This window comes from Camelus dromedarius, chromosome 9 (genome assembly GCF_036321535.1).
Source record: "Camelus dromedarius isolate mCamDro1 chromosome 9, mCamDro1.pat, whole genome shotgun sequence".
Taxonomy (NCBI): Eukaryota; Metazoa; Chordata; class Mammalia; order Artiodactyla; family Camelidae; genus Camelus; species Camelus dromedarius.
The window spans coordinates 31,860,574-31,887,617 of record NC_087444.1 but is presented as its reverse complement, the minus strand read 5'-3'; the positions used below and the strand labels follow the sequence as shown (position 1 = coordinate 31,887,617).

Sequence of the window (27,044 nt, the reverse complement as noted above, 5' to 3'; positions counted from 1 at the left end):
GTTGAAAATATTCCATTGCTTGTATACACCACAGTTTGTTATCCACTCATTCACTGATGGACATTTGGCTTGTTTCTACCTTTTGGCTATTGTGAGTAATGCTGGTCTGAACTTTGTGTTTAAGGATTTGTTTGAGAACTTGTGTTCATTTCTCTTGGGTACATACCTAGGAGTGGAATTGCTGGGTCACATGGTAGTTGTGTTTCACTTTTTGGGAGTCGCCAAACTGTTTTCCACAGTAGTTGCGTTGTTTTACCACCAGCAATGCATGAGGTTTCCAATTGGTCCATGCCCGCACCAGCACTTGTTAATTGTCTGTTTCTTTGACCACATCCAAATGGGTGTGAAGTGATGTCTCATTGTGGTTTTGATTTTGATTTTTTTTTTTTTTTGGTTGGGAGGAGGTAATTAGGATTATTTACTCTTTTAAAGGAGGTAACGGGAATTGAACCCAGGACCTCATGAGTGCTAGGCATGTACTCTACCACTGAGCTATACCCTCTCCCCTGCTTGGATTTCTTAATGACTAGTGATGTTGAACGTCCTTTCATGTACTTGTTGGCTATTTGTATATCCTCTTTGGAGAACTGTCTATTCAAGTTCTTTGCCCGTTTTGAAATCATTGCCCTTCTCATAAATTCCTTTTCTGCCATGACTAGCCAGAGCTATTTCTGTATTTCTGTTGGTTGCAACTAAGAACCGTGATTGATACGCTTCTCCCCATTCTGTGGTCCCAGGCCACACTTCTGCTTCCAACCAGCAAAGTAACTTGATGTTCACATGTAATAGTGTGCAACCCAGCTATGGTGCATTCTGGACACTACTGGTAGCAACTCCCAGTCTCTCACCTGCCTGGATGCACCCTCTCACCACTGTAGGGAGAGGAAGGAGAAGGGGCCATAACACACCCCAGTTCAGATAATCACAAAGAAAGAAGAAACATGTAGAAGTAGGCATAATGAATGAAAAGAGAGGGTGTGAACGGAAACTAGTTGAGAGAGGCAGTGGTGAGAGGAGCTGGAAATTAGGGATGCAAAAGAGAATTGTAAATCTGCATTACTCAGGAATGAGAGTCTGAAAACCTCCAGTGGGTGGCGTGGGTCATGTGGGTAAACAGGGAAGGGACTGCGGTGGGTAGGAGTCTCCCTGGAAGTGATGCCTTGGGGGCCCTCTGGTCTTCCCAGGATCGTTCTAGGTTCCCCTTCACAATGAACATTCACAAGTCTGTTTGATCCATAACTTAGTTTAATCCTTTGTGTGGTGCACCCTGGGCAGTAAGGAACCTCCATCTGCCCCAGAGGGCCCAGCCCAGTTGGAGGAGAATGGCCTCTTCTGACCGCTGGCCCAGACTCCTGTTTCAGTGCCTAATTAAGATCCATCCTCCCAACCAAAAGCAGTCTTTGGGGGACCCAGGCTCCCCTCCCCCTATGTCAGGCTCTCTGTCAACCTCACATGTCCCCTTGCCCCACTTCCTGAAAGGTCTGAGACCTCTTTGGCTGTTGGGCCTGCAGTCACAGTCCGGCCCTTGTTTCAGACAGGTGGGCAGACAGGCAAGCAGGGCTGTGCACTCAGGCACTGGCAGAGGGGAGGCCTGGCTGAGCCTCAGGGCCCGGGGTCCCACCGGGAAATGTGCTCCTGAGCTGGAAAGGAAGAGAACAGAAAGAAGGTCAGCGACTGCCCAGGGTCCAGAAATGGCCAAGGTCACATGCCAAGCTCCAGACCCTTACAGCAGGTGCTGCTGGGGCCCGGTTCTGGGCTAGGTTTCACCTCTGCTCCAACCACAGTTCACAGGGCTGTAGGGAATCAGTGAATACTGAGGAGCTCAACAGGTCCCTGTGTGGCAGCTTTAGAGATGGGAGGGAAGCAATCTTGGAGAAATTCCTGGCCAGGCTGTAGTTCTGGTCCTGCTACTGCGTGGACGTGCTACATGAAGCCGGCCCCACCTACCCCCTGGGCTTCAGGGGCCTATAGGTTCAGCAAAGCCCTGAGCAGGACGTCCTCATGGCCCTGTGTGCTCAGACACTCTCCAAGCCTGTCACCTGGATATCCTAGCAGCCTGGAGTGGGCCAGCAGGTACCCCAGGGGACAGGGACCAGAGGAGGGGAGCCATGGGAAGGCCCTCACCAAATTGGCAGATGTAACGGTTTCGGGTTTTACAGCGTTGGTCGTTCCAGTTGAAGGCGGCCGATGCCTGCAGCTCCACACAGTTGCCAAACCTGCCAGGCCAAGATGTTGAGGGCTCAGGGTGGAGGAATGAAATTGGGAATCTGGGACAGGCTTAAATCCTCCACCCTAGCGGGCCAACTGCATCTAGGGAGGTGACTCCTAGGTGCCCCCATCCCACTTCTGGGGCTTCTGGGAGCCAGACCCACCCCCAAGCTCCATGCCTGCTCCTCAGACCACTGCACTCTTCCGGGGTAACAGCTCAACTTACCATGGCCAGCACTCAGCCACACCAGCCACCAGTGGTAGGGGGGAAGGTTGGAACAGACCTAGCATCACACTGAGGGAGTCCTGGGAGGGGGCCCGGCTTGTCAGGGGGCTTAGGGGCATGGCTGCCATCAAGGAGGTAGAGGGAAGGCTAGGTGAGATTTCTGGCCCTTGGTGGCCACACAGCCTGACCACCTCCAAAGCCCAGCATTCCTGGGCTTTGAGGACCAGGGCTGGGCGATGTAACCAGAACGCCCTCAGTACAGGCTGGCTGGTGGGCAGATGTGTGGGTGTGTGGATGCAGGTGGGTGGCCAGCTAGAGAGGTCCAGGACCAGTGTCCTGATACAGGCAGAGTGGGCACAGCAGGAGGGATGGACAGACACTAGAGGGAGGGGGAGACAGCTGAGGGGACGATGGGGACGGTGGCTGGGTGAAAACATCTTGGGTTTCCTCTCTTTTATATGAATCCCTCGACGCCAAGGGTATACTTCATCTTAGCACTGGGCCCACACCCAGCTGTGCCCAGCCTTCCTGGCACCTGGGCATCAGGAAAGGCCCAGACTCTAGGGTACTCCACCAGGCAGCAGGCTCAGTGGAGGTTGTTCATTGGTGTCTGAGGGCTCATCAAGCAGGCCTAGATTAGAAGATGGGCCCTGGGGCGGGGAGGGCAGCTCAGACTCACCCCTGGTTGTCAGGCTGCCCAAAGGCGAAACTGGTGAAGGACTGGTGCTCCCCAGTGGTCCAGCGGAAGGAGTCCTTAGCCATCTTATAGGTGAGCCCTGTGAGCCCACAGCAGCCAGGGTTGGCCCCACACCTGAAATCCCTGGGCTCCACTGGCAGCCCAGGCTCCCTGAGATGAGAGTCCAAGCCCAGAGCCTGCTGCCTAATGCCTGTCTGGCCCCCTACCCTCAAACCCCCTTCCCAGCACTTCCAGCACCCCTGGTGGCTCTCTCTTCAGCTCTCTCCCCAGGAAACAGGGCCACCAGCCTGACTACTGGCTCCACTCTGCCCAGCCCTCACCACATGCTTACTATCTGCTGAAGAATACTGTGGGTTTATACGGTTCAGATTCCTGGAGCACCCCCAGCCCCAACACTCACCGTATCCCCTGATCAGCCAGGCACTTACCGATCCAGAAGTTCCTGGTCTCAAAGTCACTGTTGGTCACCTCGTTGGTGGTCTCCAGGCGGCCCAGGTAGAAGGCGAGGATGTCCTGCACTTTCTGGCTCTCAATCTGGGCTAGCATCCCGCCCTTTCCCTGTAACCCCGACTCTGGGTCATGCTGGCAGGGCCCCAGAGCTCAGGCCAACCTTTCCTTTCCATCCTGCCACCCACCATGGCCATGGATGTCAAATCTATGTGCTGGCCAGGCTGTCATCAACCCCCCTGCCACACACACACACACACACACACACACAGCCTCCTGCCTTAGAGCAGGGGTCCCCCTTCCTCTTCCCTGCCCATATCTCCTCTCTCTGTGCACAGGGGCCCAGAATGGCAGCATCTCACCTTTGGAGGGGTTTTGCTTCATCTGCTCAGTGTCTTAAATGCATTTGAATTGGTTGCCAACATTAATAAATCAAGAGATGCCAGTGAAAATCTGAATTTCTGGTTCTCTTGAAAATTCCCAGGTTTTGGCTTTCTTGAACTCAAATTCCTGCCTGGCAGCCCGCAGCTCAGGCTGAGTCAACATCCTGACTTAGATGGGGGTTGGAGGGGTCCCTCAGCTCATTAAGTGACCTCCTGGCTCCCATGGGCCTCTGACTTGTGATCCCTACTTTATACTAAAGGTGAGAGTCAGGTTAGGAGAAGTAAAAGGAGTTTGTCTTTTGGTCCAGGGTTCCTCCATTAAGACCCTCACTTGAACCCTAGGAAGTGGTCCTTGGGAAGGCGGGGGTTGACCGTCACCTGGCACTTCATCTTGGCTCCGTAATAGGTGTCTGCCTCTGAGGACACCATGAAGCAGTCGCCATCAATCCTCAGGTCACAGGTGTGGAAGGGAAAGTGCACCTTGGCTGGGGGGAGGGGAGCCTGATTTTGTGTGTGTGGATCTCCGAATCATTACCCTTCCTACCCTGCCAGGGAGTTAAGCTCAAGGTGCCCCTTCCTCTGGCCACCTGCTCCAAACTGGAGAGTGGGTTAGGGTCAGTGATGTGCTGGTAAATGTGTAACAACCATCTCTCTTGCTGTCTCAAAAAAAAAAAAAATCTATGAATTTAGCATTTGCCATTTCTGTGGTAGAAAGACCCCCACCATGGCCAAATTGAAGCTACCACTGTGAAGACACTGAGCGGGCATGGGGAAGAGGTGCCCATGATATGTTCCTGTGATATGGTCAGAGCCAGACCCCGCTTCACACCGAGGGGGTCCTGGGAGGGGTCCGGCTCATCAAGGGGCTTAGGGGCAAGACTCACTGGCACACTGGGCTCCTCCATAGCCGACATCGCAGACGCAGGAACACTCCTCTTCCCGGAACCGGCCGTGCACGCACTGCACACTGCACCGCACTGCCAGGACGGGATGGGAGGGGACAACACTCAGCTCGCAGCCCTTGGACCCTGGACTGCCCCCCACAGGCTGCGGATGTGCGGGGAACCACAGCAAGAAAACCCCTCTCAGGGATGGAACCACTGCCACATTTGGCATCTTGGGTTTGATCTTCTTGTAAAGAAAAGCAGATTGGGGTTTGGGAGCAGAACTGCTCATGGTCACAGAGCTGGGGAGGGTGGATGGTGGGAAAGGAATCCGCTTCTGGGTCCTAATACTGTCCTCTCCTCACCATCCCAGAGCCTAAGGGGCCAGATCTGATTTCACTTTGATTCCCCTGCACAGCTCAGGTTGTGGCAGACAGTCAGTGCTCAGTAAATGCTTGTTGAGTGACTATATGCAGTGTGCAGACAACTCACTGGGTCTCCCAGGGAGTCATCATCTGGAACTCCAAGTGCCCCTCACCTTGGCAGTATCTGCCTGTGTAGCCAGGGGGACAGTGGCAGTGGCAGGTGCTGACGTTGAGATGTCCATGGTTCCGGCAGCTCACGCGACATGGGTTCCTGGGAACCTCTGGTCAGACAAGAAGGAAACTCTGAGAGGGGGCCTCCTCTAGGCAGGCTAGGCAGGTGCCTCCCTGGGTGCTGAGTGAGGGCCATGGCTTTTGGGGCAGCCACCCTCCTTTTGGATCACAGATCGAGCTCTCAGGTATCTGCTGGCCTGGCCAGAGGCAGGTAGGGTGGGGCACTTACCACAGAGCCCCCCTGCGTGGTCCCAGGCCTTGAAGCAGCCTGAAACGCTAGCCGTGCAGAGTGAACACCAGGCGCCCTTCTTATAGGGGACGATGGTCTTCCCATTGACCTCCCAGTTGCCTCTGTGAGAGCAAGTAGCAGGGAGCTGGAAGGGCTTGGCCTTGGGCACGGCAGGGGCAGGCCTTACTGCCTGCCTCACTGGCCCCTTCAGTTCCTTCTGGCCCAGCCAGGAAGTCAGGGAGCTGGGTGAGACAGGGAGATTTCCTAGGAAAGAAAAGAAGACCTCCAAACGAATTCTGGGCAAATTCCCTGAACGCAGGGTAGGAATAGTGCTTCCAGGAAGGGGCGTCTGAGGAGAAGCCACATTCTGCTTGGTGCTGCCCCACTCTGCACCCTCTCCCTTTCTCCCACCTTCCCTCTCCCACCCAGGGTGCAAACCAAGGAGTAAAGGCCTGTGGGTGGGTGAGTGTCTCACCCTGGGTGAAAGCATGCCACTCACAGACCAGCAGGGGATGGTGGGGCAGCTGCCACAGAGGGGGCTTACCCGGGAGAGTAGGCACAGACAAAGGCTTCCATCCCAGCCTGGGCCCCAGAGCAGGGATGCCGCCCACAGCCCAGCTGGCTCGAGGTGGCCCACACCAGCTGCAGGAGACACAGTGGCTCAGAAACCCATGAGCTCCCCCCAACTCCCAGTCTGGGGGCCAGCAGCACAGATGATGCCTACCTGGGGAAGGGGGACCCAGCTTTTACCCCAGACCAGGCAGACAGACAGCTCCCTCACCTCCCTGGGGGCCCCAGGAGAGCAGCCATGCTGGGCAGGGCTATAAAGATGGATGGGAGTAGTCTAAAAGGCCTTCTGGGTGGGGAGGTGAGGGTCAGGTGACACCTGAAGGGAGTGAAGATTGTGGATGGGTAGAGGACAGTGGTGAAGGAGGACTTGGACATCCATGGCTTTGTGATGACTGCAAAAAAATGGCCACAACCCTTCACTTCTCCCTACCGCCTGCTCTTTGAAATGTGCCTCTGCAGTTCTTTGCATCAAGAGGAGGAGTTTCTCTCTGACACATTGAATCTGGGGGCCCTATGGCTTGTGTTGGCTGACAGAATGCAGCAGAAGTGATACTGAACCTTTTTGAATCTAGGCCTCAGGAGACCCTGCAATTTGCACTCACTCTCATAGAGCTTTGGTGCTCAGCCACCATGTGAACAAGCCTGTTGGAGGTTTAGCCACCTCAAAGGGCAGAGATGAACCAGGTGATGCTGCTCTCGACAGCCAGCTCCCAGCCCACCCAGCAGCCGACTGCAGTTGCAGGAGTGGGCCCAGCCAAGATCAGAAGAACCTCCCAGCTAAGTCCAAGCCAAACTGCCCACCTGCAGAATCCTCAGATTTTCAATTTTAGGGTAATGTGTCATTCAGTAACAGCTAACAGACATAAGTTTCATAGTATTCAAAATGTAGATTTACAGTCTTAAAATCAATGAATAGGTAAGCCAACTCTGGCAGCCACTAAAAATGGCCAGCATGAAGCAGGGAGGTGTGCACATGGAGTCTTACAAATGTATCCAACAGTTAGAGAATATGCATTCTTTTTAGGAGGGCAGGGAACTTCTGCAATCATTGACCTTCACTAAACCACAAAGCAAGATTCAATGAAAATCAAATAACCAATATCCTACAGGCCACATTCTGAGAATTCAACGCAATAGAATCTAAAATAAATAATTTAGAAGTAAGTAAATGAGAAAACATAGTTTGGATATTTAAATATATATTTCAAAATCAAAGACAACATCATAAAGGAAAATAGGAAACTCACAGACCTAAATGACAATGAAATCACTAAATATCAAAACTTATGGGATGAAGCCAACAAAGTTGAAAGGGAAATTTATAGCTGTAAAGGCGTATAGCAGAAGTGAAAAAAAGTTAAAATTAATGAGTTAAGAACCCATATCAAGAATATTAAAAAGAATCATAGAGTAAATAAAGAAAAAAAATAATAAAAATAAGAGCAAAAATTAGTAAACAGAATAGAAAAAAAGAATAAAAACAAACAAAAATTTGGTTTGTTAAAATAGACAAACCTCTGGGAAGACGGATGAAGAATAAAAGAGAGAGGAGGCACAAATAAACAAAATGGAGAATGTTGAACATAGCTACAGACACAGGAAATATTTTTGAAATCTATTTAATTCTAGTTTTAAATCTCTGTTAAGTAATGAACAGTTATGACCAACAAACTGGAAAGCATGCAATGGACAATTTCCTAGAAAACAGAACATGGCAAAACTGACTCAAGAAGAAATAGCGAATCTGACTGACATGATCTATGGCCATTTCTAAAAGTTGAACCAGTAGTTAAACATCTATGGATACATATACATACACAAAACAACTGAAAAATAGAACAAAGCCCAAATAGTTTTACAGAATAGTTACAGCAAATATTATAGAAACTATTCTAGGAAATAGAAAATGAGGTAAAGCTTCCAACTCATTTTATGAGGTTAGTAGAACATTGGTATAATCTAGCTAAGGGCAGTATGAGAAAAGAAAATCAGAGGTCAACTTCACTATCAAGTAATATTTAGCAAACCAAATGTAGCAATTAGTTAAAAATAATACATACACACACACCAGCATTACATTATTTCACATCACATGACATGCCAAGTAGGCAGATATTCCAAATATGTAACAACTAGTAGGCATGCATACTTGCCAATCAGAACAGATGCTGGCCTGGAGCAGGATCCTGGAGACCTACTACTGTGCCAGACATTCACCCTTTGGTTCTAGATAGTAGGAGAGGCCCCAGGTGTCCCAGGGAAGAGGCTAGGCCAGGTGCATTCTGGGAACTAGAGGTAGCAGCTGTTTACTAATATGTAAGTATTTTAACATTTGAAAAACTGTTAGAGCATATGATACATAGATGAATTACAGCCCTTCAAGTAGGAAGGCAAGGAAGAGTTAACATTAAAAATATATATTAATGTTAGTATTGTGATTATTTTTAAAGATGCATGCTTATTTATGGATAAAATTATATGATATCTGAAGTTTACTTCAAAATAACATGGGAGGAGAGGGAAATAGGGATACAGATGAAACAAAGTGAGCCATAACAAGAATATACAATGGAGAAAACCCAGTCTCTTCAATAAGTGGTGTTGGGAAAACTGGACAACTACATGTAGAAGAATAAAATTATAACATTCTCTAACACCATACACAAAAATAAACTTAAAATGGATTAAAGACCTGAATGTAAGACCAGATACTGTAAAACTCCTAAAGGAAAAGAGAACACTCTTTGACATAAATAGCAATTTTGGGGGCAATCTGTCTCCTAATGTAAAGGAAGTAAAAGCAAAAATAAACAAATAGGACCTAATTTAACTTAAAAGCTTTTGCAAGCAAATGAAACCATAAACAAAACAAGGAGATGACCTACTGAATGGGAGAAAATATATGCAAATGGTAAGACTGATAAGGGATTAATATCCCACATATATAAACAGCTCATATAACTCACATCAGAAAACCTGATTAAAAATTGGGCAGAAGAACTGAATAGACATTTTTCAAAGAGGAAATGCAGATGGCTAACAGGCACATGAAAAGATGCTCAATATCATTAATCACCAGGGAAATACAAATCAAAACCACAATGAGTTACTACTTCACCCCTGTCAGAATGACTATCATGAAAAAGAACACAAGTAACAAATGTTGGCGAGGATGTGGAGAAAAAGGAACCCTTGTACACTGTTGATGGGAATATAAATTGGTGCAACCACTATGGAAAATAGCATAGAGGTTTCTCAAAAAATTAAAAATAGAACTACCATATGACCTAGCAATTCCACTCCTGGGTATATATCTGAAAAAAGCCAAAATAATAGTTTGAAAAAATACACACACCCCAATGCTTACAACAGCATTATGTACAATTGCCAAGATACAGAATCAACCTAAGTGTCCACCAACAGATGAATGCATAAAGAAGATGTGGTATGTATATTGCAAAAGAATACTACTCAGTCATAAAAAAGAATGAAATTTTGCCATTTGCAGCAACACAGATGGAGTTGGAGGGTATTATGCTAAGTGCAGTAAGTCAGAGAAAGACAAATATTGTCTGCTGGCACTTACATGAGAAATTTTTTAAAAAGACAATAAACTAGTGAATATAACAAAAAGGAAGCAGATTCACAGATACAGGGAACAGACTAGTGATTACCAGTAGGGAGAGGGAAGCAAGGAGAGATCAATGGAAATAAATCTTATAAATGTGATCTAGAGTGATAAACACAAATTGCAAAAGGAGACACACAGAGAGAGCACTTAGGTAGGATTTAATAACACACCACCCACTTGGACAAGTAGAAAAGGTATCAAAACACTTCCATGTGTAGTAAAGGCTTAAAACATGCTTGGGATTTTACGTTTTTCACTGCTGTTCCTTAACATCTAAACAATGCCAGTTATAGAGAAGACACATTTTGTTGAGGGAAAAAAACCAGGAAACATGCTTGAAAGTGAAAAACCTGGACTTCAGGAAGGTTACCTCTGGGAAGGGATAGAGGAAAGGGAGGGCAGGAGGAGGCCTTGGTTTAGTTATTTGTTTTAAAGAAATGAGAAACAAGCATAGTTAACATTTTCTAAATCTCGGTAATGGGTAAGAGGGAGTCCATTATTTGATTTAGTTTTGAAATATTTCGTATTTAGAGCTGAAAAAAGTAAAACTAAACAAATGGGAGGAAAAGCAACCACCAATCTGAGGAGAAACTGTAGCCCTTCTGAGCTGGCCCAGCAGGGCAGGGGCCTCAGAGCTGGTACCCTGGCCTTACCTGAGTGTAGTGGGTGCAGGTGGCGTTGGGGGTACACTCGGCTGCCACATGGCTGTACTGCTGCCCCTCTGAGAACCACAGGCCTACTACATGGATGAAGGATGCTGAGCCCGCGGGCAGCAGCTGCACATTCCAGCCCACTTGCGGGGTGGCCCGGGGGACAGAGGCCGGGCTCGGGGCCGGGGCGCCACAGAAGGCTGCCCTGGTCCGAGCCTGTCGGGCCAGGTTCTCGCTCCAGTCCTGGGGGAATGGGCACAAACAGCAACATCAGCAGGGGTCCCTGAGCCAGCCCTTAGTGATCCGACCCCCCACTGGCTCCTGCGCCTCCAGGGGTACTGGTCATGCAGAGAAGAGAGCCCTGGACTGGGACCCCTGCTTGGCTGCCTGAGTGCTCTGAGCGAGTTTCACCTACTTCACTGAGGCCAGGGAAGGTCAGATGGGACCTGCAAAGGATGCTTGAAGGTGTTGGAAAAGCACCTGTCCCGTCTGGACCCGCCACCCAGAGCCCAGCTCCGCCCAGGACTGAGAACCTCAGTCCTCCTGACTCCCTCAGTGGGTACCTTCAGGCCCCACCCAGGGCTCCTCCCACTAAGGGGGATGGGCGTTCCTGGGGGTGTGATGCCAACCCAGGTGATGGGATGCACTTCTGCTGTGTAATTTTTCTTGTCTAGTAATGTGAGCCCTGGGCAGTGCCCAAGCCTTTCAAACAGAGACCTCTGTTAGCTAAAGCTAGTCCTGGCCATTGTCAGAAAGGCTTGTCAACTCCCTCTTGGCTTCCCCTCTGTGACACAAAGAGCCACAGCAGCCAGGCCTCTGTGTCCTATCCCCCAATCCTGGCTTTGGAGTGTGTAGGGGCACCAGCTGGGAAGCAGGACCAGAGACGGTGTGAGAGGTCTCTAAGGCTTCAGCACTTTGAGCCCAGCAACCTGACTTCTCTGGAGCAGCCTAATCTGCTCTCCCCACCTACGCACCAGCTGCCCTGCCCCTCCCCTGAAACAAGGGCTCAGCAACCAGGATGACATGTCACTCCACCATCATGCCCTGGTCTAGCCCAGCCACCTCATGCCAGCTGTGTGACCTACAGAGTTCCCCCAATCTCCATAAGACTCAACATACTCTTCTGTAAAATGGAAATAGTAAGGTACCTATGTGATAAGATTGTGAGGATTAAATGGATGCAGGGAGGAAAGGGTTGCACTTGAGAGATGGTGGTTGTGATTTTACCGTTAATGGGGTCTAGAGCTGGGAGCACCGGGGACTGCCTGGGGCGTCTCAACAGCTCAGCACCACCCCAAGGACCTCAGCCTCTACTAGGTAAAAGGCCTAAAGGCCCGGAGGGGTGCCCAGGGCCAAAACTGTGGATGTGACTGAGGCTGAGCGGTGGTGCTTCACTTGCATTTTTTATGAAATGCTGTTAAGAGCCATGGAAAATACAGAAAGTGGCTGGGAGCACACCCTCACCAGTGTAGGAGATGGGAGCCAGGACCTGGGCCTGAGGAGGGGCAGAGCCACTGCAAACAAGGAAAGGGGGAGAAGCGACCCCCTCCTGCCAGACCTCCCCACCCCCACCTCCTGGGAACCTGACCCGGGAGCTCTCAAGGTCGCCAGGCTTGGAGGAGTTTATGGGAAGCAGCCATGGGGAACCCTGCCCGCCCCCATGCTGTCCCGCCCTCGCTCCCTGGACTCTTACCATGAGCTGGGGCAGCTGGGGTTCCATACTACTGGGGCAACATTTCTGGGCCCCAGGATGACACCTTCAACCCTGAAGCCCTCAGGGAGTGGTGGGAAACCCAGTGAATGAGCAGGGAACTTGAGAGGGGCCCCTCCTAGTCGTCTAGACAAACTGCTGGAAAAGCAGCAGATTTGGTCGCACACAAGTCTCCTCCCCTCCCACCCCTGGCAGGATACTTCTCCCTCCCCCCAACTCCCCCATCCTGCTGGGACTCCTTTGTGATGCTCCTGTTCCCTGGAAGAGGGGACCCCAGCTCTTTCCATGTCTCCTGGTCTCCGAGACAACAGGAAGAGATGCAATGAAAGGCCAAAGGGCTGCCTTTTGGGGGCGGAGGAAGCATTGTCTCCCCCACACCACTCCCCTGGCAACCAGGCACAGTCCCTGAAGTGTGCAGTTGACTGGCAGCCTCTCCTGCCCTGCCAGGTGGAACCGGTATGACCTCCTCCGCCTTCTTCAGGGGTCCCTTCCAGCCGTCCCCCGGGTGAGTTGGGGGTTGGGGGTACTCACCATTCTCTGCATGTTGGCTGCAGGGGGGTGGACCCGGCTGCGCAGGCGGTTGTGCAGGGAGAGGAGCAGGAAGCTCTCCTTCCTGCTCAGGGCTGGGGCGGGAGAAAAGTTCAGACCACCTGAGCAGTGGGACTTGGGCCTGTCCTCTGGGTGATGGGGTGGGGGTCACCATGGCGAGATGAGAGTACAGACTTGCACTTAGATACAAGACTTGAGATGGGACTGGATGATGGTGGGTGTGTGTGGGAGGATCTGGAGCAGGGGGATGGGGGAGACTGAGAGAGATGCAGAAAAGAGTGGGGCTGAGACAGAGACAGGTGGAGGTGTAAAGGAGCCTTGGGTTGAGAGCTGGGGGTGGGGTGATAGAAGGGTATGGGGGCTGGATGTGAGGAGGGGGCCAGCCCTAGGTTCGCAGCAGCCTCTTTGGCTAGGGGTCCTCTCCGCCACTGGGCCTCTCCTGGGCCCCGCTGCAGGCTCCCGGTATTCCTCCTTCACTCCCAAGCCTGGTCCCACTCCCCTTCATTCTTCGGCCCCAAGCCTCTTCCATCCATCTCGGACCCCTGGACTGTTTAAGGGTGGCTCTTTAAATCACACCAGCATGCCCAGGGCTCAGGCCTGGGAACTGGCTTCTAGAAGCCCCCTGGGACCCTTCTGCAGGGCTCATGGCTCCTCTACTTCTTTTCTCACCCACAGCCCCTTACCTCCAGACGTTGGAACCTGCTTCTCCTGCAGCTGGAGGGGCCACACCTCTGCCCAGGTCATGCCAAGGAGAGCCAGGAACATGGGCAGGAGGCCAGGCCGGTGGCCCCGCAGCCTGGGGGAGGGCTCCAGCCTCAGCATGGGCCTGTTGGGTGCTCAGCTGTCCAGCTCGCTTCCCAAGTTGGATGGAGCTATTCACAATCTCAAGGAGTCAGGCTGGGCTGCCAGACAAAAGGGGGAGGCTGGTGAGTAATCGGTGTGTCCAAACAGCCTCTGTCAGCGTTGGCATGAAAGGAGATAGACAGCTTCAATCCTGGGCTCCCTCCCTCCTCCGGCTGCTGGTCAGCCAGCCCACCAAACTAGTGAGTGGTTCGCAATGACCCCGTGGCCCCTGCTAATCATTGCAGGATTATTAGAGCTCTTGGGGAGCCCTCTGAGACCCTGCTGATTGGCCCGTAGACATTCCAGGGCTGCGGATTAACGAATAATGGCTGTGCCCTTGCTGGGACAGGGTCCTTGGGGCCCATCGGCAGCTTCTCCTCTCAGCGCCAAGCCTGGGGAGGCTGGGGCCCTGTGCCCTGTGGGCAGGCAGGAACTGGGCAAGACCCTAAGGAAGTTCTTTACTTTCTTGGGAAGCTCATCCCATCCCCCAGCCATGAATTAAACATAGGCAGGTGGTAACCGCACACCAGTCAGGTGCCACCAGTGGGGGCACTGGGGCGGTGGGTTTGCAGGGGAGTGGGCTGGGGCTGAAACTGGTACCTTAGGACAATCTGTCTGGGTGGTGTAGGGGGCTGGGCCCCAGCCTTTGTGCCCCTACCCCCACTCACATGACTACAGGCCAGGAGAGGACCAGCCCAGGAGGAGAGCACGTGATGCCCTTGGCTGACTGGAGCCCCTGCTGGGAACAAGTTGGCCTCCAGACAAACAGACAGTGTAGCAGGAGGGCAGAAAACTGCCATGATGCCCCAGGGCCTGGCCGAGACTTGCACAATCCCAGTGGAATAAGCTGAAGCTGAAGCAGATCTGTATCACGGCCCACATTTCTTAGAAAAAAGAGTCTGTCCTGCAGGTCACAGTCAAATGCCCGCATTCCCCTCAGGGCAGATCAAAGGTTTTTCAGCCATCCCAAAAGACAGTCTTGCAAGCCAGCTACATCCTCCTAGAATGCGTGTGACCCCTGGCCCCTAGGCCTGCACCCACTCAGAGCCAGGTGTCCACTCCCTGGAAGCTCTGCTGAGATGCAAGTGGGCTTAGCTTGCTGGAGTGGGAGTGGGGAACAACGATGGACTGTGGATACCTTCATGGGTGTTGGGGAGTTGGGGCAGGGCTGGCATAAGGACCTCTAAGCTGGCCTTCAGTTGCGTGCCCCCATTAAAATACCCAGGGCCTCGGGCCTTTTTCTCCCTCTAACTGATAACCAGACAACCTCAAATTCACCATCTGGATCCCAGAAGTGCTTAATAAAATAGTGACCTTTTTCTATAGAGCTTACAAAGCACCTTCACACATGAGTTCACTTAATTGTTGCAGCAACCCTGGGCAGCGGCAGACGCAGTACCCATTTTGTAGATAAGGAAGCTGGGCTCGGTGTGTCTAAGGAACTTTTCCCGGGTCACCCAGCGAGCACATGGTGCGACCCAGCTAATCCAGAGTCTGTCTGCACACTCCCAGACACTGGTGCTTTCAGTTACTTCATGGCCCTTTGAGTTCAGTTCCCACGGCCCTGCTCTATGCCGGGTGACAGAAGACCCAAGTCCTGCTCCTGGGCTTTGGAGATAAAAGTGTCTAGTTTTCCTGTAACACAAAGCTGGGCATGTAGCACAGGTGGGAGGAAAATATACTTTGGGACCTGAGTGGAATGAGTTTGGAGGGGCCCTGTTTCACTGTAAGAGGAGACCAGGGTGAGCCCGACTTCAGAAGCCAGAGGGGGAGAAACTGAGCAGAGAAAAGAGCAGACTGGACATTGGAAGGCCTAGGTTCTAACCCAGGTTCTCTGTATGACCCAGGGATTATCACTTCCACCCTGGGTCTCAATGTCCAGTGGTGTAAAGCAGGGGCGACAACCTCGCTGGACTCCTTACCAGGGCACTGCAAAGTAATGTATGCAATATTTCCTCCTGGGTCCAGACTTTTTGCAAGAGCCTGCTGAGTGCTTGGGGTGGGTTTTGAGAATGAGCATCCCCTTTCTTGGAAGACAGAGTTCCCCAATAAGCAACCTCTAATCTGATTTCTATCAGAAATCATAAGTTAATTTTATTTATTCAGAATTTTGTATAAATAGACTCAGAGAATAGACATACATTGAGGGCTAGAGTCCTTAGCGCCATGAAATGTCTATAAGATTAATCCGTGTTGTTGCCTATATCAGTAGGTTGTTTTGTTGTTGTTGTTATTTTACTTGATATTAGTGTTTCATTGTATTTTCACTCTCATTGATGGATATTTGGGTTGTTTTTAGCTTTTGTTTATTACAAGTAAAATTGCTATGAACATGATTGTACAATTAAAATTTTTCTGTTAATTAACACTTATAAAAGAAAGAAAAGACAAAATTACCTAAATCAGGAAAGAAAGAAGGGACATCATCACAACCGATCCTACAGAAATCAGAAAGGTTGTAAGGGAATATTAAGAACAACTTATGTCAACAAAATAAACAATATAAGTACAATAAACAGATTCCTAGAAAGACAAATTACCAAAAGGGACTCAAGAAAAGATAGAAAATCTTAAAAAAAGAAAATCTGAATAGACCTATTGCAATAAAAGAAATTGAATGAGTGCTTAAAAATCTTCCCACAAAGGAAAGCTTAGGTGCACATGGCTTCATTGGTGAATTCTATCAAATATTTAAGGAAGGAATAATACCAATCATATGTAAACATTTTCAGAAAGCAGAAGAGGAGGATTTTCCAACTCATAAGTTCAGTATTATCCTACTACCAAAGCCCCAAAACATCACAAGAAAAGAAAATTATAGATCAACATCAGGCATGAGTAGAGACACAAAAATCCTCAATGAAATATTATGATACCTAATCTAGCACCATATAGAAGGATTAAACACCATGACCAGATAGTGTTTATTCTAAGAATGCAGGGTTGGTTTAACATTTAAAAATTAATTAATGTGGTTTTCCAGTCAAGATGGTGGAGCAGTAGAACCATGACCTTGCCTCTCCTTGCGACTACAACAAAACCACAACTCACAGCTAAACAACCATTGAAAAAAAGACTAGAACCTAGCAAAAAAGACTTTCTTCAACTGGAAACATACAGAGGGAACCACAGCAGGATGGTAGGAGGGGTGATCTCGTGATATAATTACCCCCCAGGTGGGTGACCCACAAGCTGAAGAATAATTAAGTTGCAGAGGGCCTCCCACAGGAATGAGAGTTCTGAGCCCCACATCAGGCTCCCCAGACCAGGGTTCTGGCATTGGGAGGAGGAGACCCCAAGACATCTGGTTTTGAAGGCCAGTGAGACTTAACTCCAGGAGCCCCATGGGACTGGGGGAAAACAGAGACTTCATTCTCTTGGGAAGCAGACACAGTCTCTCACTTGTACCAGGTCCAGGGGCAGAAACAGTGATTTCATAGGAACCTGGGCCAGACCTGCCTGCTGGTTTTGGAACGTCTCCTGGGGAAGTAGGATACAGCTGTGAAACACCCAGGGGACATAAAAGCTGATGGCAGACATTCCAGGAGTGTTCATCTACATGAGCTTTCCTGGATACTGACATCTTGATTGGATCATTATCACCAAGACCTAGCCCCACCCAACAGCCTGTAGGCTTAAAGTCTGGAAAGACTCAGGTCAAACAACATACTGGGTGGGAACACAGCGCCACCCATCGACAGACCTCCTGAGCCACAAACACCTCTAGACAGGGCCCTACCCACCAGAGGTCCAAGACCAAGCTTCACCCAGCAGTGGGCAGGCACCAGCTCCTCCTGCCTGGAAACCTGCATAAAGTTCTAATCCAGCCTCATCCACCAGGGGGCAGATACTAGAAATAAGAAAACAACAATCCCAAAGCCTGTGGAAGGAATCCACAAACACAGGCCAGACTCTACACTGGAACCAGCTGGACTCTGGCCCTTGGATGACAAGAGAGAAGTGCACTGCTGGGACGCATAGGACATCTCCCACACAGGGCCACTGCTCCAAGGTCAAGAAATGTTACATAACCTACCTAAAAATACAGACAGGAAGATAGACAATATGAAGTGGCAGAGGAATATCTTTCAGGCCAAGGCACAAGATACAATCCCAGAAGAAATAAGTGATGAGGAGATAGGCAATATCTGAGAAAGAGTTTAAAGTAACGATGACAAAGATGTTCAGAGAACTCAAGAGGAGTATAAATGCACAGAATGAAGATTTTAGCAAAGAACTGGAAAATATCAAGAATACCCAAACAGAGTTGAAGAATAAAATCACTGAAATGAATAATACACTAGAGGGAACCAAGAATAGACTAAATGAGGCAGAAGAACAGATCAGTGAGGTAGAAGATAGATTAGTGGAAATCACTGTGGCAGAACAGAAAAAAGAATGAAAAGAAATGAGGATAGTTGAAGAGAACTCTGGGACAAAATGAAGTGCACAAATATTTGCATTACAGGGGTCTCAGAAAGAGAAGAGAGAGAGCAAGAACCTGAGAAAATTCTTGGAGAGATAATAACTGAAAACTTCCCTAACTTGGGAAAGGAAACAGTCACCCAAGTCCAGGAAATGCAAAGAGTTCCACACAGGATCAACCCAAAGAGGAAAACAATAAGGCACATAGTAATCAAGTTGACAAAAATTAAGGATAAGGATAAAGTATTAAAATCAGCAAGAGAAAAGCAACAAATAACATAAAAGGAAACTCCCGTAAGGTTATCAGCTGATTTTTCAACAGAAACCCTACAGGCCAGAAGGGAGTGGCATGATATATTTAAAGTGATGAAAGGGAAAAACTTACAACCAAGAATATTCTATCCAGCAAGGCTCTCGTTCAGATTTGATGGAGAAATCAAAAGCTTCACAGATAAATGCTAAAAGAATTCAGCACCACCAAATCAGCTTTACAACAAATGTTAAAGGAACTTCTTAGTCATCAAACCACAAGAAAAGAGAACAAAAAGAAGAAAGAAAAAAAAAGACCAACAAAAGATTGCTTTAGCAATTCAGGGTCTTTTATGGTTCCATATAAATTTTGGAATTGTTTGTTCTAATTCTATGAAAAATGTCATGGGTATTTTGACAGGCGTTGCACTGAATCTGTAGATTGCTTTGGGTAGTGTGGCCATTTTGATAATGTTGATTCTTCCAATCCAAGAGTATCTTTCCATTTCTTTATATCATCTTCAATTTCCTTCATCAGTGTTTTACAGTTTTCAGAGTATAGGTAACCTCCTTGGTTAAGTATTTTTCTAGGTATTTTGTTGTTTTTGATGCAATGGAAATGTTTATGCCAGTTATAAAATTCTGGTTTTTGAACTGCAAAACAAAAAAAAAGTGAATTAAGGGCCGCAAATGGCAAAATATCCTTTTTGTGGGTGTGTGCTACATCTTCTTTATCCATTCATCTATTGATGTGCACTTGGGATGCTTCCATATCTTGGAGATTGTAAGTGGTGCTGCTGTTAATAGTGGGGTATATGTATCTTTTAAATTAATGTTTTTGTTTTTCTTGGATATATGTCCAGGAGTGGACTTGCTGGGCCATGTAGTGGTTCTTTTTTGGGTTTTTGAGAAACCTCCATATTGTCTTCCATGGTGGCTGCACCAGTTTGCACTCCCAGCAGCAGAGTAGAAAGGTTCCCATTTCTCCACATCCTTGCCAGCATTTGTTATTTGTGTTCTTTTTGATGATGACAATTCTGACAGGTGTGAGATGGTACAAATTAAAATCAGCAAGAGAAAAGCAACAAATATCATATAAGGGAATTCCCTTTGTATGTCATTGTGATTTTGATTTGTGTTTCCCTAATATTAGTGATGTTGAGCAGCTTTTCATGTTCTTGTTGGCCATCTGCATTTCTTCTTTTGGAAAAATGTCTATTCAGTTCTTCTGCCGATATTTTAAGTGGGTTGGTTGGTTGCTTTTTAAATGAAGTATAGTTGATTTAAAATGTTGTATTATTTTCTGGTGTACAGCATGGATGGGCACAGAGGGCATTATGCTAAATGAAATAAGTCAGACAGAAAAAGACAAATACTATAAAATATCACTTACATGTGCAATCTAAAAAAATACAACAAACTAGTGAATATAACAGAAAAGAAACAGACTCCCAGATGTAGAAAAGGAACTAGTGGTTACCAGTGGGGAGAGGGAAAGGGGAAGGGCGAGATGGAGGTGGGGATTAAGAGGTACAAACCATCAGGTATAAAATAAGCTACAAGGCTGTATGTACAACATGGGGAACATAGCCAGTATTTTATAATAATTATAAATGGAGTATAAACTTTTGCATGTGGGATGAGGTGTGGCACCAGGTCACACAGAGAGGGTCTGTGCCTACCCCTTTCTGAGCAAAGTATGGGGACCAGATATTGAGAAAGTGTTTGAGGAGAAAATGTGCAGCCCGGAACAAGCAAATATGCTGTTGGGCCCAGAGCTCTGCACTAAGCGGGCTTGGAGAGGAGACTGGGATCCTGTTCTTAATGCCCAAGTCCAACAGGCTTGTTGCTACGGGGATGTCTTCCTCCCGTGATTCTGCTGTGCTTCGATTTAAATTGCTGCCCTGAGAAGGGTAACAAGTCCCAGGTGGGGGCTCACTGACTGGGTGAAACTCTAGCCAGGCTCCCCTGACTCCAGACTTTCCTCTGTGCCAAGGATCCAGGCTGCCTTTGCTTCTCAAGGCCGCAGGAGTTGGTCCCCTTGGTGATGGGATGAGAGGCAGGACACAAGCTTCCCAGGAGGCTGCTGTGACGTTCCACCCAAAGCCTGTAGGAGCAGAGGTTCGGCGTCTGAACTGGTCACCCAGGGGAGGTGGCCCAGGACACAGCCAGCAGACCAGTGCTAGAAGTTCCCAGGGGAATGAAGGGCAAACATTCAGCAAGAAGCAGTGGCTCGTAGATAATGGAAAGCTAAGAGGCCAAGTCAGCCAAGATCACCTGAGGCCCGGGGATAGCACTGCTCATAGGTCATCCACACACAGCAGCCCTGGGCCTGGAAAGAGCTCCCTGAGCTCAGTCAAGCGCCCAGGATTCCCAGGTGCCTCCTGAGTGCACCTGCACCAAGCCCAGGTAGTTCTTACTGAAGTCACAGTGAGGTCAAAGTATCCGCCTCAGTGGCACCTGGGGACTCCCACCCAGCTCCCACCGCAAGCTGCAGGGTAACAGCCTGGGCACAGGCTCTGCGCTTCAGCTGCGTGTCTCCAGCCTCCGCCGTCATTCATTCTGGCTCAACTCCCCGTATCCCACAGCCCAGAGCCTCAGTGCCCGGCCGTGCAGCTCACTTTGCAACAATCATAACAAGAGTAGCTGTTGTGCCCTGAAAAATTTTGCAGTGGACCAAGTGTTCTATGTTCCTTATTTGAGTCTTGCAAAAACAAAAACAAAGGGAGAAAAAGTATCATTGCCCACGTTACAAGCAAGTAAATGGAGGTTGTGATGATTAATTGTATGTGCCAACCTGTCAAGCAAGAGTCTAGATATTGATGCAGAGGTATTTTCTAGCTACGAATACCATTTAAATCAGTAGACTTTGAGGAAAGCAGATCACCCTCCATGATGTGAGTGGGCCTCATCCATTCAGCTGAAGGTCTTAAGAGAGAAGACAGAGGCCCCCGCGGAGGGAGGAGGAATGGGTGGGACCGCCTACCGCCTGGGAACTGGAGCACCCACATCAGCTCTGCCCTGGGCCTCCAGCCTGCCGGCCTGCCTCGCGCACTTCAGGCCTGCAGCCCATAGTCCTGTGAGTCAGTCTTCAGGACAAATCTCTCCCTCTACATGTATACACGTCCTGCTGGTTCTCTCTCTCTCTAATCTCTGTTGGTGACTAGCACAGAGGCCCCAGAAAGGGTCACACACCAAGGAAGAGTCAGTGCTGGCATGCATACCCAGGCCAGCTCAGCTCCAAAGTCCTGCTCTTCCCCAACCACCACACCCACCCTTTCAGCTCAGACTCAACATGCTGCCGGGCCCAAGTGTCTAGGGGTCTCTGCTCTACAGCGCCTGTCGTGGGAAGGTTAGCGGGAGGGAAAGGGCACAGCCCTCCTTGGGAGGCTGCACCAAAGCAGCTGCACCTCGGGCCCTCCTGTGCGATAAGGGGCCATGTTGGGTTATCACCTCTCGGGGAGGGAGATTTTATTAGTCTGACTTGGGTTTCTAACTAATCTCCCTGTGAGGGGCTGTGCAACCCAGGAAACCTCAGTTCGTAGGCCACAGTGCCACCTCCTGCTTTATATGACGAAAGAGCATGACTGAATCACTGTGATCTGTGAGGCCACTGCGGCATTAGCCCCATTTCACAGATTGGCAAACAGAGCTTCGTCAAGAACCCGCTCAAGTCCTGTCTCACCCACACAGCGTTACACAACTACCGTTTCTCCTCCAGACTCTTCAATAGTCGGCATCCAGTGGATTCTAGATACAGAGAAGTTCCTGGAAAGCCCTTCAGAGGAACTGATGTGTCCTTCAGCCTTGTTGATTCCAGTTCATTCAGAGGTACGGGTTTAGATTTCCCAGGTGATTCTAAGCACCACCACTGTCTCTGGCACATGACTTAGCACTCACTTGAATAGGTCACTACTTCATGTGTTAAAGACTTGGATGTGAGGTCTGGTTTTATTTTCTGTAACTTGAGAATGTGTTTCTCCAAGGCTCACTGTCCTCATAGGTGAAGCAGGGACACTGTCCTCTGATTTACACAGTTTTGGTGGAGTGTCGTTGTGGTGAGGCAGGTAGGGCACCGCACAGTGCCTGGCACATGAGCCAGTTTTACCATTACCTCACAGGGGCTCAGAAATGGCGCCACTGCAGCCAGCACAGCGCTAAGCCCAGAGCAGGTGTTTTACTGCAACACGAGACTGTGAATTGTGGCTGGAAGTTGGTGAAGTGAGAACACTGGCTGCTTCTCTCCCCACAGGTGTGAACGGGAATGCACACACACGGGATCCCAGCACATGGGGAAACACCACGTGCCACGTTCTTACCGGGAAATCAAGGTAAGGCTGGGTGTCAAGTCCAGTGACAGCGACAGTGACTTCTGGCGGTGGAACGGGGCTTTCTCCCAACAGCCACGCCCCCACTGCGGAGGGAAACGTTTATAAATGCCTGTATCTTCGTTTCCTCGGTTCCCAAATTCTCTTTTATACTTTGGTAAAGGCAGGTACAGATGGTTTTATGTACAGTGTTCAGTGTCAGTGATGGCAAATGCATATACCTGGTTACTACGGATGCAGACCATTTCACAAATAGACATGGCAAGGGTAGTTCAAATGTCTGTTTATTTATTCGCAAACTTAGTAACATGAAAAGATTCTCAGTTGAAACCTGGCTTGATAGAAATACACTGCACAATGTTAATACCGCATTCACGGAGGGCAGAGATGCTGGGTCACCCTGTGTGCCTATTGTCACCAGGGCTCGGGAGAAAGAACCATTTACTAAAGTGCTTCAAACATCCTCTGAACCACAGGCTGATGCTACACAGGGACAGAAAATGCTGAGTTGAACTGCACATTTACAAATGCAAAGCATGAGTGGTAGCACTTTACAATAATTACACTGGCATTTTCACACATCCCAAGAGTCAACCAGAGAGTAAAGTGATAACCGTGCTGCTAGAAGACCCTTCACTGAAACAAGGTGCAGAGCTTTCTACCCGACACTCCCTAGTTCTGAGGAAGGAGAAGCTATGTGGGTTGGATGGGTCCCCTCAGACAAAATGAAGGTACTTTTGTTTTCATGCTTCCCATCTCCAGCCACCATGTGGCATTCTGGAATGTAAGGCACTAGAACCTGGCTTGGGGGAAAGAGGTGCTCTGAGCTCCAGTTCTTGGTGTGTGAAGCAAATCCTGGCACAGATCTTTTGAAACAGGTGCTAAATGTATCCTCCCCATGTCTTGCAATTCTTGTCCTTAAAGAGTGAAAAATGAGAAGGCAGAAGGTTTGCAAAGCATAAAATTGATGCACCTAATGTTGTGAAAGTCATGGCCCATGAAGAAATACGTAATTCTCTAAGGGTTGCAGATACTATGCTCAGAGAAGTCAAGAACCATACAAGAAATAACTCTGGTCTTTAACAGGAAAGGAGAAGCCAAGACAACAAAAACAATCCTCTTGAAAAACATTGCATCGGTGCTTATGAGAGCCTACAAAGAACAAGACTCAATATTGACAATGAAGGGAGCCCCAGGGCTTAGCATTTAAAGCAGAGGCTTAAAAAGGGCATGGGTGAGGGGAGCTTGGAGAAATCTATACAGCTTGTTCACTGCTTACTGCATGAAACCAGAATGTAGTTAAACAGGTTAAACAGCACTTTATATATTCCAGCCACCATTTCCTATAGACAACTTGGTTTCTGCCAAATTCACATGCCGGGCAATGGCATCAGCAGGATGGCTCATCACGAAAATTTGTGGTTTTTCTCCCCCAATTGCCACAGTTAGGTATCAGGAAAGGCTCACCCGAGAATATGCCTCAGCTGTGTTAGCCTGTGCCCTCTTCTTTTTTAGGCAGCTGGTGACCCTAAGCTTTAAGCCCAGAGCTAAAATATTAAAGTATGTATCTAGCATGGAGGCCCAGAATGCCCTGAACTTCCATGCATCAGAGTAGCAAACGGCAGTATTGGTTCTCAGGAAACCAGACCTCCTATGGGCTATTTTGTGTGAGTTAACTGGCAAGTGAGGGTGTACAAAGTATGCAGGTTGTGGGCTGGCCCAGTCACACAGGGGTCCCTGGAATTATATGATCACTCCTTCATGGCAGAAGCGCTTTCTTCCCTGCGCACTGCTGAGTCCCATCACCTAGCACGGTGCCCGGCCACAAGAGGCCCTCCATCAAACAACATTGGCTTGTGTGGTGAGATGGGCTTGAATCCAATGGATGGAATTGGCCAGTGTGGTCCAAGAAGCAGGGGAGGCTGTACTATTAGTTCGCTCTCCATTCAGAGGATATTTACTGGACGTTGTGCCAAGCACTGTTCTAAATGCTGAGAACATACCCCTGTATGTGATTTAGGTACTGTGGTCAGAGGGCAGAGCTTGCAACCAGTGGGAAAGGCTGTCAACAAGCACTCATCTACTGTAGTGACAAGTTCTCTAAAGGAAAGAACACAGGGCGATGTGATAGTAGGTGAGGTGGGGGAGTGGGTGGGCAACTTCTCAGCGGTTGGAGTGAATGATTCCTTCTCCTCTGGTCCAGACAAGCAGGCAAGGTGCAAAGAGTAAGATCCCGCCCACAGCTCAGGTCCTCTAATCCTGCCTCTGAAGTCGGGACAGGCCAGCCGGCCGGATTTCCGATCCTCTCTGCTAGAGATTCGCCCAAGAAGACCGGAGTGATTCCAAAGAAGAAAGTGGCTGTCGGTCGAGAAGTCATTTTTACCCCCTGGACTAGAGTGTCTTTGGGAGGCGGACCCACGTAGGTCCGGATGTGGCAAGACGCCTCGAGGGAAGAGGGAACCTTCCCCCCCCTCCAACGCTCCCCACACTCGGGCGGGGCTGCCGCCATCTCCGCCGTCCCGGCTCCTCCTGCAGAAATCGACAGGATCCGAGACCGGGGCTGCAAAGTAGCCCTGAAAGACCAGGCCTCCAGCTGGCCTCCATCTTGGTGGAGTGGAGAGCCCCAGGGGAGTGGCCTCGCGAGACCCAAACAAGCCCACGTGCCAGGGGGCGGGGCCCTACCGTGACGTCACGGCGCGCGCGGGCGCGCTTTATACTACGCACCGGCGTCCCCTTGCTAGGGACCGTAAAGCGCGGAAGGTCGCGGGCTCAATTTTCCCCGGAACTTTTTTCCTCCCGCCGCCTCGTCCCCTCCCCATTCCTTGTGCCCCCTTTCCGGCCTCCGCGACCCCCCGCGACTGCTGTGGCGGCTGCTGCTATGCGTCAGGCCGGGTGTTGCTGAGCGCGGAGCCCGTGGGGGCACGTGAGGTAAGGAGAAGCCGCGGGGCCGCTGTGGCCTCCCCGTCCGCGCGGGCCTTAGGGCCCCCGGGACCCCCAGGGCCCCCTCTTTCCGCTGTGGTCTCGCTCAGGAGGGTCCCGGCCGTCCCTCGCTTCCCGGCGGATCTGCCCGGTCCTCCGGAAGGCGGACAGTGGGTCGGCTGAACTCCCTCAGCCTCTGCGGCTGTGGCGTCTCGGGGACCCGTGTCCAGCTGCCCCGGGGCCCGCGCACCGGCTCTGCCAGGCGCCCGCAGCTCAGCCTGGATGCCCACGCTCTTGTAGGCCCGCCTTGGGCAGGCACCCCTTCCCCCACTCCCACCCCGCAGCGCGGCTCAGGCTTGTTCAGCTGGGACAACTCTGCAGGTGGAGTTGTTTCCCCGCGTGGAAACGCGCGGTCCGCTTGTGCTTAAGTAACTGGTAAAACTTGCGGCCGAGTCTGGCAGTGAGGTTACTTGGAAACGTCCAGGCCAGGGCAGTGAGCCCTCTTCTTAAAGACTGACCCCCTCGGGACTGACTTGTATGACACTGATTTGATTCAGACATCTTCAAGTCTGTTTCGCCTCGCATGTCAGCATGTTGTAGGGGGATGCTGGGCGGGGAGGTGGCAGGAACTTTTCCACGGATAGGGGTTCGTATTAATTTCTTAAAGTTGTCGGATCACCTGGTGTCCCAGGTGGCTCCAATGCTGAGGCAGGTGTGGGAAATGTGTTACTCTTATCTGTTCTCACCCAGTCTTCCTTGTGACCAGCTGCGGGTTTGCACACGATGCTGTGAGCATTCAGAGGAACAGTTGAGAGAGAGTTGGAGCTGTCCTCTTGCTCTCGTTGACGTGTAGGCAGATCTGAGCATAACCAGGCCCAGTATTGAGGGGTTTCTTAGCAGAAATTGTTTTTCTTAGAGAATGTTATACAGTCATTTTCTTTTTAAGAACTATGATTTATTTTCAGTCATGTACATGATTTACTTCTTTGGTTTTTTCCTACTCCTTTGCACTCTTGCTTTGCTTTAGTTCTTCTGCCAAACCTTCTTGAATACTCTGATGCCTTCCTTTCTTCATTGTTTGCGTCCACTGTGAATCTTTTTTTTTTTTTCCCCTCACCATGTCACTAACTCTTTTGAAGGTCATGAGCACAAGGTCAAAAATTATTTTTTTGGTTATCACCCTGGCCTTTTAACATTGTTTATTCAGTGGCTTGAAACTCATCTGTTACTATGTTTCTAACGCCACCTTTGCAGTTCCCTTTATCTGCTAGGGAAAGTGCTGCCTTGTGGTTTTGTTCTCACAGCTATCCTTTTTTTTTTTTTTTTTACCTCATCTCGTCTTAATTTAAAGATACTCATCTAATCTTGATTTAAAGGTTGCATGGAGTAATGATTCAATGGCAGACTCTAGGCCAGACTGCTTAGCTTTGAATTCATGCTCTGCCACTCACCAGTGTTACAGGACCTTGGGTGCCACAGAGAAGTGTCACATCACTTTT

General features: G+C 49.5%; 2 protein-coding genes and 1 long non-coding RNA gene across 6 annotated transcripts in view; 2 read left to right on the top strand and 1 right to left on the bottom strand.

The window, feature by feature from the left end:
* Window positions 1-1,227: 1,227 nt before the first annotated feature.
* Window positions 1,228-13,611, bottom strand: CLEC18C (C-type lectin domain family 18 member C). 2 transcript variants are annotated; one of them, XM_031458096.2, is made up of 12 exons: window positions 13,465-13,611; window positions 12,764-12,855; window positions 10,525-10,764; window positions 6,215-6,312; window positions 5,671-5,792; window positions 5,384-5,491; window positions 4,846-4,938; window positions 4,340-4,446; window positions 3,560-3,689; window positions 3,114-3,264; window positions 2,125-2,216; window positions 1,228-1,640 (listed from the first exon to the last, which is right to left on the bottom strand). In XM_031458096.2, the coding sequence occupies exons 1-12, from the start codon at window positions 13,601-13,603 to the stop codon at window positions 1,603-1,605; spliced, it is 1,410 nt and encodes a 469-aa protein (XP_031313956.1). In that variant the 5' UTR covers window positions 13,604-13,611; the 3' UTR covers window positions 1,228-1,602. The 2 variants fall into 2 exon arrangements, with proteins under 2 accessions (XP_031313956.1, XP_031313957.1); XM_031458097.2 differs by having other exon boundaries at window positions 3,114-3,210.
* Window positions 13,612-13,642: 31 nt separating this feature from the next.
* On the top strand, window positions 13,643-24,242 carry LOC135322024 (uncharacterized). The gene is made up of 3 exons (XR_010382270.1): window positions 13,643-13,707; window positions 22,020-22,129; window positions 22,551-24,242. It is a non-coding gene; the product is annotated as an uncharacterized LOC135322024 (long non-coding RNA).
* Window positions 24,243-25,353: 1,111 nt separating this feature from the next.
* Window positions 25,354-27,044, top strand: part of PDPR (pyruvate dehydrogenase phosphatase regulatory subunit) — a 39,653-nt gene continuing 37,962 nt past the window's right edge. For all 3 annotated transcript variants that reach the window (XM_064488969.1, XM_031458085.2, XM_064488968.1), the window contains exon 1: window positions 25,354-25,554. The gene's annotated coding sequence lies outside the window, so the exon portion shown is untranslated. The remainder of the gene's footprint in view (window positions 25,555-27,044) is intronic.

Bases quoted from the DNA above. Each gene is read 5' to 3' on its own strand.
- CLEC18C (XM_031458096.2), bottom strand. From the start codon at position 13,603: ATGCTGAGGCTGGAGCCCTCCCCCAGGCTGCGGGGCCACCGGCCTGGC. The intron at 5,793-6,214 runs GTAAGCCCCCTC...TTGCTCTCACAG, and splicing joins GTCTGTGCCTACTCTCCCGG to AGGCAACTGGGAGGTCAATG. The intron at 1,641-2,124 runs GTGAGGGCCTTC...CTTCCTTTCCAG, and splicing joins CCGTTACATCTGCCAATTTG to CTCAGGAGCACATTTCCCGG.